Genomic DNA, 16,332 nt, shown 5'->3' with positions numbered 1-16,332 from the left:
TACAATATTTTTAGTGGTCATGTACAATTTGCCAAAAAGTCACATGATATAATATGATATTGTGTTGGCATAAACTATATCTTATTAAGTATGGATATGGCTTTTATGTGCTAGAAAGCTTGCAGGTGCAGTGGTCCAATATCTCTCACCATATTCTTTGTCTGGACATTGATTCATGATTGTGGGCCAATTTTGTTGAATTTTTTGGTTTTTCAGCCTTTCAGGCTGGTGGGTGGATGTCAGTTTCATCACTCTTCTAAATTGAAAACCTCACTCCACACCTTGTATACTATGACATCACTTTGATGTCATATTCCATCAGTTTGCCTCCAAAAGAAACAATAATAAAAAAGAAAAAATGTAACAGATCAGCACTAGCCGTGTACCAATGATATAGGTAGCTTGACAAAAATGTTGTTTGTTAATTTGTCTTAACTTCTAAATAATTGTATGATTTATGATCATTTCATATTGTTAGAGAGCAGATCTGAAGAAATCTAAGTTTGTAAGTGGAACAATTTTGTCGATAACATAATGGCTATTGAAAGATCTCTCCCATTAATCTATTATTTTTCTATTAAAAGAAAGAAGGAAGTTCATAGTCACAAATACTTAATTGCATTGGTTTAATGGACAACCAAATTTTTCAATTTGTTTCTCCATTAGGTACACTTTAAATTGTAGATTAATCTGCATTCATTAAATGATGATGACATGTTACCATCCTTCCAAAAGACCCATGTGATTTTTTTTTTCTTTAAAAAAGAAAAAAAGAAAGAGATATATATAGTGGGGTTGATATTTTTAAGTCATATTCATAAGTTTGTTATTTTAACCTTTTGGAATATTGCGAAACAATTTGACATAAATTGGTAATGCAAATTGGTTTTTATTTCATGTTTTAATACCATTTTATTTAAGGAAATTCTATATTAAGTTGGCTTATGATAATGATGTTTTATTATTATTTCTTTAATATTTTTTTTATGATAAATGATTTAAGTTGAGTTGAATAATTTTACGGTATTTAGTGGGGAGATTACTTTCTTTTTTTTCAAATATATATTTTACCAAAATTTAAGTATTTCTAAGAAAGCAATAAGAAAGAAATCGAACCAACATGTAATTTTAAAAATGAAATTTTACAAGGATAATATATTTGAACTTTCTAATCTTTTTTTTTGGTTAATTTGATTGTTTATCTCTAATTAGTTGGAAAATAGAAGAGAGTTCAAATATTAAGATTCTATTTAAAAAGCATTGAAATTTTGAAAGAAATTAATTTTCAAAAATTAGTTTATAAAAATTAATTTTTCGAAATTCAATTTCTTATACATTATAAAGTATTTAATTTACACAAAGATATTTGAAATTTATAAGTAATCAGTTAATTTATGCTTTAAAAATTGAAGATAAAATTATTTTTTTTAATAAAATGCATAGAACTAATTTTTCAAAAACTTTAAAAATAATATCTTTTTTAAATGATTCATTTTCACCTTAATTTTATATTAAAAAATTTAAGTTTCTCTTAAATCCACAATTATTTCCTATCAAAATACATAAATATTTAATTTTTCCAAGAATTTTAAATTTCCATTAATATTGACAGAAGGACCTAAGTGAAAAAATATTTATTTATTTATTTATTTTTTGAGCGGTAAATGTGATTTGATAATCTCGTAGAGAAAATTACCATCTAGCTATTGAAACGGCGACGTAAAGCTTTTCTTCCCGCTCGTCTCCCAAAATCGCATTCTAGACGAAACTCGAATTCCTGGGTTGAAGAATCTCTCGCTTTCGCTCTCTCGTGTTCTACGTGAAGCTTTTCGATCCGCTGTGTCTTCGTCGAGTCACCCGTGAAGCATTTGAGCGTGAGTTCATATTCTTAAACCCTGACTTTTGGAGATCTTAATAATTTCTAGGGTTTTGATATCTTCGAATTGTATTTTATCTGGGTTATAGATCTAGTCGGTTATTTCATTATGAATTGTGGGTTTCTACGATCTATTGCAATAGCAAAATTCAATCGGTGTAGATTTCTGTGAGAACCCCTTTACAGTTTGTGCTTTTGTTTCACTGTCTATAGTCGAAAAGGTGTAGCTTAGCTTATTTTGTGACATCCAGTGGTTATTTCATGGAGAATATGCTTTTTGAGTCAAAGTTCTTATCTTTTTCCCAATTGGAATATGGTATTCAGGGTCGAAATGCTTACAATTGCTGTGGTGGGTTCACCTTCTTTAATGAACAAATTTTAATAAGAATAATTGGGTCCCTTTTGATATCAAATTCAGTTTTAGAAATTTGTCATTTGGCAGTTGACAAGAAAATGGAGATTTGTACTTTGTAAGTCTGCACTCTGTAGTACAATGTTTTGATTGCACAGTGAATAAGTGAAATTGACCTGTTCATTGATTCATCAACTTCCAAACAAGTTTGTCCGGTTCATTATATGTGCTTTCACTGGTGTTACATTTTCTGGATTGTTTTATTCGTATAGAATCAAATGTTGAAATGGAAAAAAGCATATGATTGTTCCAATTCAAAGTTGTTTGTTTTGTATTGTATGGTTTGTCTGAATGAATAAAGCTCATACGGTCCTTGTAATTCATTGACGTGCAGGCACGAGCAAAATTTGATGCTTCAAATTTCATAAGTTATCTTCTGCCTGTGGTTGGAACTCCAATTTTTCATCATATTTTCTTTGCAGTTTCATGGTAGAATTTCATATGCACTTTGTTGTTGTGAATTTGTTGAATCTGCACTTTGTTTTTTTTTGGTTTGATAGACATCTTGGGTTTAATATCTAAGTGCAGGATCCTAATCGTTTTATGGATGAAAATTGTGAAAACAGACTCTACATTGGTAACCTTGATCTGAGAATAACAGAGTAAGCAAGAAATTTTGTTTTTAAAACAAAAAAGTTTTTCACTTCATGGCCAAGCAACACTAAATCTTTTGGAATGTTGTTTGCTGTTTTTTAAGTACCCAAGCTAATTTCATCCCTTTTCATTGCCTTCTCCAGGGCCACTCTAATTAAAATGTTTTCTCCATTCGGAAAAATTGTATCTGAGGATTTCCTGTGGCATACTCGGGGCCCAAAACGTGGGGAGCCACGGGGTTTTGCTTTCATCCAGTACAGCACCAAAGAGGTAAGTTTCTTGCTTTTTCTATCCATTTTGTTTTTAAAGCACTTCCTGATTTCCACCACTAAAGTGAGTATGCAGGAAGCAAGATTGGCCAAGGAGAAAATGCATGGGAGACTTGCTTGTGGCCGCCCATTGGTTGTCCGTCTTGCCAGCGAGAAGTACTTGATGGACTCAGCAGAAAACTGTTCCAAAGGGATTGGTGAGGCAAACAGAACAAGCACAAGTGGTAGCAGTTCAGGTCAGATGACCCGGAGTGCTAAAATAGCTGCTATCAAGAACAAATTGAAGGCTTTGGAAGATGAAGGTTCCAGCGCAAAGAAGCAGAAGCATGCTGACAATGCTTCTTGTACCGATAGACTTGGTCGTTCAACTCCATCCATCAAAAGATAGCGATGGCTAAGAGACAGAATGAAGTCTCCTGGTGACAGAGAACCATTTGGAGTTTCCAGGATCTCAAAGATTTTACATTTTACAATTTTATTTTAAACTCCTATAAAATGTACTAGAGGGTGGTGTAAGATAATCCTAACTCATGGCATTGAGTAAACAAAAACAAATTCAATAAGTGTTACAGCGTTCTATTGATGTATGAGAAATAAAAAGTTCAATATGTTTCTGAATTTTGCTTCAAGGTGAATGAGAATGATATTTTATTTCAATAATTACCAATGAGAAATGATAGAAATATTAAAGATGATACTTTATGTCACGTGAATTACAATCATTAAATAATTCAGACGCATCAGATTAGTATTTTAACATTTGTAAAACGCATAGATCCTGACAACTTCTTAGAAAGGTGACCAACCTTGACGGAGAGACTCGCCGTCATCAATGGCGTCGAAGCTTCAGTTTCTGTGCAGGTCTCCGTCTCATTCTCCGTTGCCGCCGTTCCAACGGTCACGTATCTCTTCCCGCCAAAACTTGGCTGCATGTGTCCAGCAAAGCGCGTCAGTCCCATCAAGTAATAGAAATCAAAGCTTTCTCTCTCCTCCTCTTCCGAGTACCCAGAAATGTCCTAGGAAGTCAGTTCGAGGTTTGACTGTTAGATCCCAATTCGTTGCCCCTCTCGTTTTTCCACAGGATCAATGGGGAAACTGGACCGCTCTCTTGGCCGCCGGTGCTTTCGGTATCTGGTAAGCGCACATTTTTGTGTTTGGTTGTTCAGAAAGGGGAAAGAATGCAGAGAAAAGAAGACAGAACCAAAAAAAAAGGAAAAAAAAAAAAAAAGGTTTTAGTTCTTGTGTTTATCATGGTGGTCAACTGGGTCTTAGTTCTGATAATCTAATATGGGCTAGTGGTTTTGGAAGAGGCATAAATTGGATTGAGAATGAGATTTTGGGTCTTCTTTTTATGAGTTTGCTTAATGTTTTTAATTTGATTATTATGCGATTTTAAGGTCGGAGAAGAATACCAAGATTGGAAGCGCACTGAGTGGAGCGCTGGTGAGCACTTTGGTGGGACTTGCTGCGAGCAATTTGGGACTTATCTCAAATAATGCTCCGGCATATTCTGTGGTGTTGGAGTTTCTACTCCCAATGGCTGTTCCATTATTGTTGTATAGAGCTGACTTGCGTCGTGTTATAAAGTCGACTGGGGCACTTCTCTTGGCTTTCTTACTAGGCTCAGGTAATACTCGTTAGTTATACGCGGATCGATTGTGTAAATGATACTTTCACTTCCTGTAATTTGGAAGTAAAATTGGTGTCATTTCTGCATGGTAGCTGAAAAATGTGTTCTTTTGTGTTTGAACCACATGGGTGACGACAATTTGTAAATTTGGATGCGAGTACAGAATCATAGCTTCTAGAATGAAATTTCAACGTTGATGGAAATGCATATAAAAAAGATGATGGATAAAGGAATAATAAAAAGAAACAATCGAAATGTCAACTTTATATATATGGACCATCGGTTTCAGTTTTTCTACATTCTTTGCTTTTGGAGTCCCTTGACATCTGTTTTCTCTTTTGCTGTTTGACAGTTGCAACGACTATTGGAACAGTAGTTGCATATCTGATTGTACCAATGCGATCACTTGGTCAAGATGGTTGGAAAATAGCGGCTGCACTGATGGGCAGACATATTGGTGGAGGTAAAAACATGCATAATGGCCTGCATACAATTTTTTAGTCTCTGCTTAATAGCTTTATCTAGTTGTTTTGTCATGGTGTATTTTCAGTATGCTGGTATGTTTCCACTTTATCTTGACTGAGTTTTTGTTTTGGTGTCGTGTAGCTGTCAATTATGTGGCCATATCTAAAGCTTTGGGTGTTTCATCATCGGTTTTAGCTGCTGGACTAGCTGCAGATAATGTTATCTGTGCTGTATATTTCACCACGTTGTTTGCAATAGCATCTAAAATACCTCCTGAAGCTTCAGCATCAAATGATGGTGAGTTAAGAATTCTACTTTGTCTGTCCTTGCTCCCCCCTTTGAAGGGATGAGGGATTATTATTTGTCATGGTGGAGTTGCTGGTTTAGCTCCCTAATTTCCCTTAGATGTCATTGTGACTTAGAAAATCTGTTTCCGCCTCGAACTAGTTTAATTTCTTATTGACATTACATGTTATTTTTGTGACAACTTTATTGTGAAACGCTACCTATCCTCGTCCAAACCAGTATTTTACAGAGAGCCGACAAGGAATTCCATTAATAACTGGCCGTTTTGATCCTTTGGAAGAACTTGATGAATTTAGTAAATCTTTTTAGGAGGCCCCAATGACTATAGATAGAACCTATCCAATTTTTACCGTGCGATGGTTAGCTGTTCACGGACTAGCTGTACCTACCGTTTCTTTTTTGGGGTCAATATCAGCAATGCAGTTCATCCAATAGATTCCATAAGATTTACCTTATTTTCCCCTACTAATGTACAAAAGGCCAGTTTCTCATATATTCTCTTATGTTATGATGGATTTAAAAGTTAAAACAGCAAATAGTGCTGGCAAATGTGACTTTGTTAGCTAAATTTTATCCTCTTAACTGATCTCAAACTCTGGCAGCTGCTGCTACAGACACACAGTCTGAGCCTAGTGACAAGCTTCCAGTCTTCCAAACTGCTACTGCCGTAGCCATGTCCTTTGCTATTTGCAAGAGTGGCTCTTATCTCACAAAATATTTTGGAATTCAAGGAGGTAGCTTGCCAGCCATAACAGCCCTTGTTGTTATTCTAGCAACCATATTTCCAAAACCATTTGCATATCTTGCACCATCTGGTGAGGCTGTGGCTCTGATTCTCATGCAGGTGACAGTTTCTCTCAATCGACTTTTGTTTTTCCCTTATCCTTCCACGTTAAGCTTTATATAGTTGGGCTAATATTGTTTTGAACTTCATCGGTTTGCATCATTCTGAACTTCCTTCAGATACATTGTTTCTCTTTATTAAATTATGCCATGAAATTGAACATTGCCATAACATGTATTCTTAACTCTTGCAAAGAGCTTGTCTTGTATTCCTGGATTTGCTTATTGCTCAAACACCTGGAGAAGCTATCAGCTATTTGATTTTAATATTTTGATAAAAAAATTTACGTAAATTGACATATTTGAGGAACCTGTTTGGCAGATATTTTTTGCGGTGATTGGAGCAAGTGGGAGCATATGGAGTGTGTTGAAGACAGCACCTAGTATTTTTGTGTTTGCTCTTATCCAGATTGCTGTGCATCTTGTTGTGATCCTTGGATTGGGTAAACTGTTCCGCTTTGACCTGAAGCTGTTGCTTATAGCATCCAATGCCAATGTAGGAGGTCCTACAACGGCTTGTGGAATGGCCACAGCAAAAGAGTGGGGTTCCATGGTTGTTCCTGGTATTCTTGCTGGCATTTTTGGTATTGCCATTGCAACTTTTCTCGGCATTGGATTCAGGTTGGCTGTTCTGAAATACATGTAAAGAACAAATCCCGATTAGCAGAAATGGATTACTCGGTGTGACCTGGTTCATTTCTTGTACTTGAAGGAGGGGAGGTAGGTTGAAAAGAAGGAAAGATGTTAATCTAGTGTGTTGTAGTAGTAGTAGGCACTCAGCCACAAACTTAATAAACAAGTTTTAAGTGGATAACAACTCTCTCTTTTCCACCTATATAGTAACCAACCAGCAAATGCATAAAATTAATTTTATTTCCAACGAAAAAATATTGTAAAAATGAAACAAATTTACCCCAAAAAAAAAAAAAAAAAAGTACAAAAAAGGAGAAGGGTTTTGCGTATACTACTTTTTGTTTCCTGATTTTAAAATTTTAATAATATGTAGATATGAGATCAATATTCTATGCTATATGTGAATTAAAAATATGGGATGATCCAAAACAAAAACAATAACTTATCAAAAAGTTCAGGTGCTAAGCTACCACCTAATGTGGAATGATAGTTGGAGATGGATGATTATCTCGGCCACTAACTGCATTATTGGAGTACTGATTGAACCAATATCGGGAGAAAATTGGATGGTGTGGTTTTGTTACTGCCCTGCCAAAAGAGGTTCGAGACAAGCTTTCTAGGAGGAGCTGACATTAAAAGTCAATTCTGGTTTGAATTCTTGGGTGTGTCTCGGGGACTTTAATGATGTTGTAGACCAAACGAAAAAATTAGGAGGTCGTCCGGTTACATCCAAATCAAACTTCTTCCTGTGACGTTTCATGTTTGACGTAGGAGCGGTAGATATTAGGTACCACGGGAATGCGTTTACTTGGTGCAACAAAAGATTTGGCTCCGCTAACACAAGAGAATGTTTAGACAGGGTGATTGCCAGTATAGGGTGGAAAGTAAATTTTGATAAAGCAGGAGTGACCCATCTGTCTAGTGCTTGCTCGGATCATATTCCCATTCAATTGAGCCTGAACTTAGACCATCAGTACATGCCTAGACCATTTCGGTTCCTGGAAATATGGACAAGGGACAATACGTGTAAGGAGGTGGTGGAGATGGCTTGGAAGAGTGCAGATACAAGATTTAGGGTAGCATCGGTGAGGTTAAAATCCATAGTACAGCTCTTGCACCCAAGCGATGGAATAAAGATGTTTTTAGGTTTTGTCAATCTCAAATCGAAGAACCGGAGGACAAAATTCAATGGATTCAAAGCCTTGAGCTTACTAAGGATTGTTTAATAGAAGAGAAGAGTGCTCAACAGGAACTGGATGAATGGAGGAAGAGGCTTAAAATCCTTTGGAGACAAAAATTCACGGAGCTCTGGCTTAAGGCAGGAGATAGAAATTCCAAATTCTTTCATGCCTCGACAGTGAACAACAGGAGGAGAATTTCTATTCCAGCTCTTAAGGATGGTGATGGAGTTTAGAAAATGACTAAAGAATAAGTTGGGGCCCTACTGATAGAAAAGTTTACAAGCCTTTTTAAAGCAGAGGAGCTTAGGAGGAGTGAAAGCATGGGGGATTTCATACCTTCCTGTGTTTCGAGGGAGGAAAATATGGTTCTTAAGGCAATACCTACAAAGGTAGAGATATGGAATGTGGTCAAATCGATGAATCCTACCAAGGCACCAGGCCCGGATGGTATGCCGGCCCTTTTTTTCCAAAAATACTAGTGTATAATAAGCAGGAACATGGTAAGAATGGTCCAGCATGTTTTCAGGTCCGGTCTTTTCCCAAGGGATGTAAATCGTTCTTTCTTAGTCCTCATCCAAAAGTTAGTGGGGTGACGGAATTTAAGCACATTCATCTGATTAGCCTATGTAATACTGTTTATAAGATAATATCGAAGATCATAGTAGACAAGCTTAAACTGGTTCTGAAGAATATCATATCTCCAAATCAATCTGCCTTTGTATCGGGGAGGTGGATTGGAGAGAATGCTATCCTCGTTAATGAGGTGGTCCATTCTATGAGGCGGAAGCAAGTGTGAAAGGCATTGTGGGAATCAAAATTGACATTTAGAAGGCTTACGATCGGGTAGATTGGACGGTTATATGCCGAATTTTAACACTTTTCAAGTTTTCAGAGAAATTTGTAAAGCTAGTCTTCAATTGCTTATCCTCAGTATCCATGAAATTACTTAATGGTAGTATCTTCGGCAAAATTCCAATGGAGAAGGGGAATTAGACAGGGGATCCTATGTCACCATTTCTTTTTATAATCATGGCTGAGCTTCTTTCAAAAATGCTGCACAGGTGGGAATTGGAGGAAAGATTCATGGTGTTAAGATTGGCAGGTTAGCCCCTTCAATTTCCTACCTTATGTCTGAAGATGACATTATCATCTTTTGTAGGGCCAACATGGAGGAAATTTGAAACATTCAACGGTGTCTTCAGCTTTACTGCAAATGGACAGGGTAGATCTTCAATAGAGAGAAATCTGATTGTTTCTTCTCTCGAAATGTCATTTGGATGACTAAAAGAGTAATCAAAAGCTGTTTAGGTATGAAAGAACTGGACACCAAGGCTAAACATTTGGGGCTACCACTTTTTGTGGAAAAAAATAAAACCCAAACTTTTAAGGAGCTAAGTAAGCAAATTGAAGCCAAGTTCCAAGGATGGAGAGCGAAACTACTTTCCCAAGCAGGTAGACTAACTCTCATAAATCATGTTGCTAATTCTATTCCTGTTCATACTATGTCTTCTACCTTCCCCCCAAAAGGGCGAAGCAAGAGAATCGAAAAGTGCTCAAGAGCATTCCTATGGAGAAACGAAGCTCATCCGTCGAGAAGTCTAGTTCCTATAGCCTGGAAGAGGGTATTCAGCGAAAATTGAGTGGCGGGCTTGGAATTAAAAAGCTGTGGAGTTTCAATAAGGCTCTGATAGCGAAGCTGGGATGGAATTTAATCACTGCAGAGAATAAGCTGTGGGTGCCGGCTATTAAAGCTAAATATTTTCCACACTTTTCATTTATGAAGTGTAGGAAAACAGGTGGCTGCTCATGGCTATGGACAAGTGTGTTAAAGACAAGATCGCTGTTAGTGAAAGGGGTTTGCTTCAAAATAGGCAAAGGAGACAAGGTTAATTACTAGGAAGATCCGTGGATCCCCAGAAATCCAAATTTTCATCCCATACCAATAAATAACGTTATTAAATCCTATGATATGGTAAGTTCCCTAAAGAGGAGCACTGGAGATTGGGATACTAGCAAGCTTGAAACTATTTTTTATCACAATTCTGTAAAGAACATCGAGAACATGTTTTGGGCCAACGACGAACAGGAGGATAAGATAATTTGAACAAAAACCAAGTCGGGAGTTTTCAGCATTAAGTCTGCGTACAAGGTGGAAGAAAACGAGGAAGCTAGAAAGGATGTTTGGTGGAATCAGCTTTGGCGCAGTCCAATCCTCGAGAGAACCAAATTGTTTCTATGGAAACTTGCAAGCTTCGGCCCCCCTACCGTATCTAACTTGCTGGCAAGAGCAATCATGGTTGAACGAAAAGAGTGTGTTCATGGTTGTCACGGTGTAGAGATCGAGTTACACTTATTTTTTCACTGTGAAGTGGCTAAGAGATTGTGGTTTGCGAGTCTGTGGGGGATTAGTGGGAGTTTTTGAGTGGGGGATGATCTTGGTTGTTACCTAAATTGCTTGAGTAACCCAATGGGAACACTGCCTCTTCGTGCGGAGGATAGAGACGCCTTCTTCATTTCAGCTCTTCAATCCTCGAACATCTGTGGTGGCTAAGAAACAAAATTTGTTTCGAAGGTCATGTGTTTCAAGCTGAGCGTTCGATAACCTTTGTAACGAAACGGGTCAATGACATGGTGGAGTCTTGGAAAAGAGAGGAAATCTTCAGGAACGAGTCGATGAATATCAGAGAGAGGGCCATGTCAGTCTGGAGAAAACCACCAAAAGGAGTGATTAAAGTCAACTCGGATGCAGCAGTCAGAGACTCCGGCAGCCTTCTGGCCATGGTCACTCGAGATCACAGAGGTGTTGTTTTGCATATGCATACTGTTAAGTCAAAACCATCTATCCCAAAAGTAGCGGAAATTGAAGCACTTTGGAATGCAATGAAAGTGGCTCACAGCCAGGGATGGACCCAGGTTATTTTCGAGACAGATGCTGTTTCAGTGGTGACGGCTTTAAACAAAGAAAGACCCGAGCTTACTTCATTGGGTAGCCGATTCTTATTTTAACGATATTATGTTGTTCAGTGTGAATTTTGTTCACGTAAGTTTTAGTTGGGCCCCTAGCTCTGCTGATCAAATGGCCCATCTTATTTGTCAATGGTGGACAACCCATCTTGTACTTGGTCCTATTCTCTTGAATTGGTTGTCCCCCACAATTTTGGATAGGATGACTCAGGAATGTGCAATGCACCGATGGAAGCATCCTGAGTCTGGACTCATTTTGTAGTCTTCCTTTTTCGTTCCATGAAACCCCTGTTTTCTAGCCCAAAAAAAAGAAAAAAAAGAAAAAAAAGAAAAGAGGCTACCACCTTGGTGGTTATAAATTCATAATCAATTTTGATACGATACAGGCAGCATTTTTGCTGTAGTGGGATTCTACGCGTGTATAGCAGCACACGTGCTTTCTTTCATAAGCTTTCAAGTCTGCCACGTGGAACTATCTGACGTCATGTTATCAACACCACGATGAAAAGGCATACAAAAGTAAAAAACTTTTAAAAAAAAAAAAATACAAAAAAAAGGGAAAGGAAAGCACGTTTCTTCTCCTCCGGTTGAGAGAGTGGAGGAGAGTCAATGGCTTCCTTCATCCTCAAGTTACCGTTTCTCATCCCCACAAACGTTTCCAAACCCTCACTTCCTATAAAATCACTCCACGTGTCACACCTTCCTTCCCACCATAGCCATACTCATACTCACCTCGCCATCTCAAACTCAAGCCCAGTTCATCATGGTCCGTTGTCTTCTTCTTCTACAGCCTTCTTGGCATATCCATATTCATATCCATATTACGGGTCTGACTCTGAGAAGCGCAAAAATTTGTGTCGCCCAGTGAATGTGAAAGTCAACTCCCACCTCACATATCCTCTCATTGCTCCGGACGACCACTGGGGCATATGGACTGCTCTCTACGCCGCTGGTGCTTTTGGCCTCTGGTAACCACTGCTTCCAATGCTACACTTCCTTTATTTATTTATTTTTTATTTATTTATTTATTTATTTATTTTTGGGGTTGGGAGGCTTTTATTGGGGATAATTTGGGTTCAAACGTATGGGTGTCATATGAAATGGAAGTATTTTGGATTAGTTAGTTTGTGACCATGACTCTCAATAAATAAATAAATAAATAAATAAAAAGGGAACTTTTCTTTTTCTTCCATGGGCCTTCATTAGTAACACACACTATGTTTTGGTTGAATATTTATCTCTTTCCCAAATTGAAAATGACAGGGGGGGAAAAAAAAACTTTGTAATGACTTTCTTTATTTGTGATATTGTATTGATTTTTTTTTTTTTTTTTTTTTTTTTTTTTTATGTGGGGGGTTGCATATTATTGATAGTTTAGGATGAGTATATATTTCTTAATTTTGTGTGGGATTGAAGGTCTGAGAAGACCAAGATTGGTAGCATGGTGAGTGCTGCTCTGGTAAGCACTTTGGTTGGACTTGCAGCAAGTAACGTTGGCATCATTCCATATGAAGCACCGGCTTATTCAGTTATCTTGGACTTCCTCCTACCATTGACTCTTCCTTTGCTATTATTTAGAGCAGACTTGCGCAATGTCATTCGCTCAGCTGGGAAACTCCTTTTAGCTTTTTTGCTTGCTTTTGGTAATTTACTTTGCTTGTGGTTTCTCAAACTTTGTTTCCTTTCCCTTCTTGTGGAGCTCTATTTGGCTTGCAAACTAAACCAATATCTAAACTCAGCTCAGTTTTCTCACAAAAAACCAATATCTGAACTCAGCTCAGTTTTCTCACAAACAAATTTGATCATATGTACTTTTGGTAGCTCGTCGAATTATCTGAGTCTGTTTTACTCTGCTTCTTTGTTCTCAAATCTACAGATTTTGTCATTTTCTACAGTGGCAATATGATATAACCTTGACCAATCTCTTCTGTATACGAGCCAGAGACACTGGAAAAAATACAGAAATGAGTCTTTCCTTGACCCCTTTTGAGATGGTTTGGTGCATAAATTTGTATTGGTCTCTCTAACTTTTGTTTGTTCTTGTGGATGACAGCTGCAACTATGATTGGGACATTAGTGGCATTTCTACTGGTGCCTATGCGATCGCTTGGTCAAGATAATTGGAAAATAGCTGCTGCCCTCATGGGCAGCTATATTGGTGGATGTAAGTGTCAGGATGTGATGCTGCATCTTCCTTTTGGAGTTTGTAATATACATTGCTATAAAGTTATTCAAATTTCTAGTGATTATGGTTCCTTTATTTTATTTTTCTCTTTTCTTAAAATGGGATATTGATTTCTTGCATTATTGTTTTAGCATATGCATTTCTTTCACTAAGTTTAATATTATAACTAAAAAGCTTTCTTTAACGTTTCTTTCTTTGTTTGGTTCATTTCTGTAGCGGTTAATTATGTTGCAATTTCAGAGGCTCTTGGTGTATCCCCAAGAGTTATGGCCGCTGGAGTAGCAGCAGATAATGTCATCTGTGTGGTATATTTTATGGTATTGTTTGCTATTGCCTCGAAAATACCTCCCGAGTCTTCATCATCAAGTAAAGGTATGTGCTTATTATCCTATCGTATGTTCTTCCAATTCTCTTCTGGCTCTTTACGTTTGTTTTGGTCTTTATCAATGAGGATTGTGACTTTCCTTAATTTTCACAAGAATGTTCTCAGTAAGTATTGTGAAAATAGCTTATGTATCTATAGCTTAAAAAAAAAAAACACAATTCATCATGCATCATAATCTTCTTTCAAGTTAATAACCAAATTTAATTGATAGGTGTTGGGATGGAAATCAAATCTAATCAAAGTCAAAAGCTTCCCGTGTTACAGAGTGCTGCAGCTCTTACTGCATCTTTTATGATATGTAAAGCTGCTATATACCTCACAAACTCATGTGGAATTCCAGGTGGTAGCCTTCCGGTAATAACTGCTCTTGTTGTCATTTTGGCCACTATTTTCCCAAGGCATTTTGGTTACCTTGCACCAGCCGGTGATGCTATTGCTCTGGTTTTGCTACAGGTAACCTAAGTTTCTGCATTTCGCTTGATTTGCATCATATGGGAGTGATCGTTCAATATAATTTAAGCTTTTACCTACTATGTATATGATTTCCCTGGTTCTGAAAGTTACTGGTGGATAAAAGGAAATTTTAACTTTTATAGGTGACTCGAACACAAATAGGAAATTAGAGGCTACAATGCAGCCCAAAAACTCATGTTAAGCATAATTTGAAGATCATTGCGAATTGGCTGGAAGAGAAAACTTCTGAAGTCAAATGATCTTAATCTCATGACAGCTTATAACCAAAAAGAAGGAAAAAATATATTATACCAAAATACCTTCAACTTGCCAATACCTCCATTGCAAACAATTTTTTTTTTTTTTTTCCCAGTAGTCATGTGAATCTGAAAGTAGTTTTCGCAAAACATAAATCCTGAAAAGGGTCTGAATTTTATATTTTGGTGATGACATATGACTATTGCTACAGGTATTTTTTGCGGCAGTGGGTGCAGGTGGGAGCATATGGAATATCATCAAAACTGCACCCAGTATTTTCATATTTGCTCTCGTTCAAGTCACAGTTCATCTTGTCCTAGTCCTTGTATTAGGGAAGCTCTTACGTTTTGATTTGAAATTGTTACTTTTGGCATCAAATGCTAGTGTCGGAGGCCCTACAACCGCATGTAGTATGGCCAGGGCGAAAGGATGGGTGTCTTTGGTTGTTCCTGCATTACTTGCAGGTATTTTTGGAGTTTCCATTGCAACTTTCCTTGGCATTGGATTTGGAGTGATGATTCTCAAACACATGTAGATATTGCAATTCCCATGGCTTGGAATTTTCACTGTACATGTTATATTTTTTAAGCCGTACTTGTTCTACTATATGCAGTAAAAGATTTGAAGCTGTAGCATATTTTGTTGATAATTTATATTTTCCAGAAAGCTGGATTTAGTTTGGTTTTTTAACGACGGAAGGAATGAATGTTGGTCTGAAAAACATGACTTTTGGTGCTCATGAAAGGGCCTTCTGAGATAATTTTATAAAAATCAATGTAACATAATGACGGTGAACTTCCTTGGAAAATTGGAAGTCAACTTGATGCAACAACGTTAGTACTTATCTCCACCACATATAAATATCATTAAAAAAAAAAAAAATGAGATAATTATTCGCATGATATGGACATTTATATATGGAACTGGGGTTCGCGTACTTAAGTGGTAAAAATTATCATGGTAAAAGTAATTGAGAAAGATTCTGAATTTAATTAGGCTTAAATAAAACTGCTTTTTTTAGTTTCGAATATTATGGTCTTTATTTAGAAAATAATAATTCCTGTAAAATTTATTATATATATATGGTCGGTCTGCGTCACGACAATATTTCAACCTACACCAAATTACATAAGGAGATAGATTGTATGTATATATATGATAATGAGATTTAATATATATAAATTGGAATGTTCACACTTATAATATAACATGCATGTCATCTTGTAGATCATACTATTATTATAGAGCCAAAAATAGAATTTCAAAACTTGGGTTGCAAAGAGGATGAAGCGAAAACGTTGACATTTAGACGAATTATATTATATACATTTAACTCTTATAAAAATGTGATTTTGTTTCTTATTTTGAATTAATAAGTACATTAAATATGGTAATCGTATAGACAATTTGCTATCGTACAACATTATTATCAGATTCGGTAATTCAATTTTTTTTTTTTTTTTTTTATGTCAGCCATAGTTACTGGACTAATTTAAACCATATATCCTCTTCCGCTCAATGGAACCTATAATTAATATAATAAATTTTCTATTGTTGGTGTTGTTTAATTAGTATATATATCATTCTTAATCTATGCATATGAACAGATTGTAGTACAAGCAGTAATACTAGAATATCACATGCCAAGTAACTTGTAGTACCATCTACACATATATGCGTGTACTACACTTCAAACAACAAAAGCCTAATTTAGTCAACTCATGTACTTGCATTTTTGCATCCCAAACAAAAAAAAAAAAAAAAAAAAGAAAGGAAAAAAGAAAAGTCAACTCTTCTAGTGCAAGAGCAACCTCGGGTGAACTATGACTAATCAAATTATTAGAGGATAATTAACGGAAGAGCATTTGAGTCAGCACT

The 16,332-nt window shown here is 36.6% G+C and overlaps 3 protein-coding genes across 10 annotated transcripts; all 3 read left to right on the top strand.

The window, feature by feature from the left end:
- The first annotated feature begins 1,714 nt into the window (after positions 1-1,714).
- LOC107406522 (uncharacterized) lies at positions 1,715-3,769 on the top strand. 6 transcript variants are annotated; one of them, XM_016013661.4, is made up of 5 exons: positions 1,715-1,874; positions 2,623-2,717; positions 2,817-2,890; positions 3,026-3,152; positions 3,228-3,769. In XM_016013661.4, the coding sequence occupies exons 2-5, from the start codon at positions 2,715-2,717 to the stop codon at positions 3,537-3,539; spliced, it is 516 nt and encodes a 171-aa protein (XP_015869147.2). In that variant the 5' UTR covers positions 1,715-1,874; positions 2,623-2,714; the 3' UTR covers positions 3,540-3,769. The 6 variants fall into 6 exon arrangements, with proteins under 6 accessions (XP_015869147.2, XP_015869148.2, XP_015869149.2 ...); XM_016013662.4 differs by having other exon boundaries at positions 2,812-2,890; XM_048470189.2 differs by lacking the exon at positions 1,715-1,874 and adding an exon at positions 1,902-2,044 and having other exon boundaries at positions 2,812-2,890.
- An 80-nt stretch (positions 3,770-3,849) lies between these two features.
- On the top strand, positions 3,850-11,703 carry LOC107406519 (uncharacterized). 2 transcript variants are annotated; one of them, XM_060819741.1, is made up of 6 exons: positions 3,850-4,285; positions 4,549-4,778; positions 5,134-5,244; positions 5,388-5,543; positions 6,167-6,396; positions 6,718-11,703. In XM_060819741.1, exons 1-6 carry the CDS (start codon positions 3,984-3,986, stop codon positions 7,039-7,041), a joined length of 1,353 nt encoding a protein of 450 aa, XP_060675724.1. In that variant the 5' UTR covers positions 3,850-3,983; the 3' UTR covers positions 7,042-11,703. The 2 variants fall into 2 exon arrangements, with proteins under 2 accessions (XP_060675724.1, XP_060675723.1); XM_060819740.1 differs by having other exon boundaries at positions 6,155-6,396.
- On the top strand, positions 11,582-15,086 carry LOC107406530 (uncharacterized). 2 transcript variants are annotated; one of them, XM_016013670.4, is made up of 6 exons: positions 11,582-12,141; positions 12,590-12,816; positions 13,227-13,337; positions 13,575-13,730; positions 14,084-14,196; positions 14,666-15,086. In XM_016013670.4, exons 1-6 carry the CDS (start codon positions 11,783-11,785, stop codon positions 14,987-14,989), a joined length of 1,290 nt encoding a protein of 429 aa, XP_015869156.3. In that variant the 5' UTR covers positions 11,582-11,782; the 3' UTR covers positions 14,990-15,086. The 2 variants fall into 2 exon arrangements, with proteins under 2 accessions (XP_015869156.3, XP_015869155.3); XM_016013669.4 differs by having other exon boundaries at positions 11,591-12,141; positions 13,955-14,196.
- The last annotated feature ends 1,246 nt before the right edge of the window (positions 15,087-16,332 follow it).

Source organism: Ziziphus jujuba, chromosome 8 (assembly GCF_031755915.1).
Source record: "Ziziphus jujuba cultivar Dongzao chromosome 8, ASM3175591v1".
Taxonomy (NCBI): domain Eukaryota; kingdom Viridiplantae; phylum Streptophyta; class Magnoliopsida; order Rosales; family Rhamnaceae; genus Ziziphus; species Ziziphus jujuba.
The sequence above is the reverse complement of the archived record's forward strand: the minus strand, read 5'-3'. Positions and strand labels throughout refer to the sequence as shown.

Coding starts and splice junctions, on each gene's coding strand:
- LOC107406522 (XM_016013661.4), top strand. Junction 2,891..3,025: donor CTTGATCTGAGAATAACAGA/GTAAGCAAGAAA, acceptor TGCCTTCTCCAG/GGCCACTCTAATTAAAATGT. Junction 3,153..3,227: donor TCCAGTACAGCACCAAAGAG/GTAAGTTTCTTG, acceptor GTGAGTATGCAG/GAAGCAAGATTGGCCAAGGA.
- LOC107406519 (XM_060819740.1), top strand. CDS start 3,984: ATGGCGTCGAAGCTTCAGTTTCTGTGCAGGTCTCCGTCTCATTCTCCG. Junction 4,286..4,548: donor GCCGGTGCTTTCGGTATCTG/GTAAGCGCACAT, acceptor TGCGATTTTAAG/GTCGGAGAAGAATACCAAGA. Junction 6,397..6,717: donor TGGCTCTGATTCTCATGCAG/GTGACAGTTTCT, acceptor CCTGTTTGGCAG/ATATTTTTTGCGGTGATTGG.
- LOC107406530 (XM_016013669.4), top strand. CDS start 11,783: ATGGCTTCCTTCATCCTCAAGTTACCGTTTCTCATCCCCACAAACGTT. Junction 12,817..13,226: donor AGCTTTTTTGCTTGCTTTTG/GTAATTTACTTT, acceptor TGTGGATGACAG/CTGCAACTATGATTGGGACA. Junction 13,731..13,954: donor GTCTTCATCATCAAGTAAAG/GTATGTGCTTAT, acceptor TTTAATTGATAG/GTGTTGGGATGGAAATCAAA.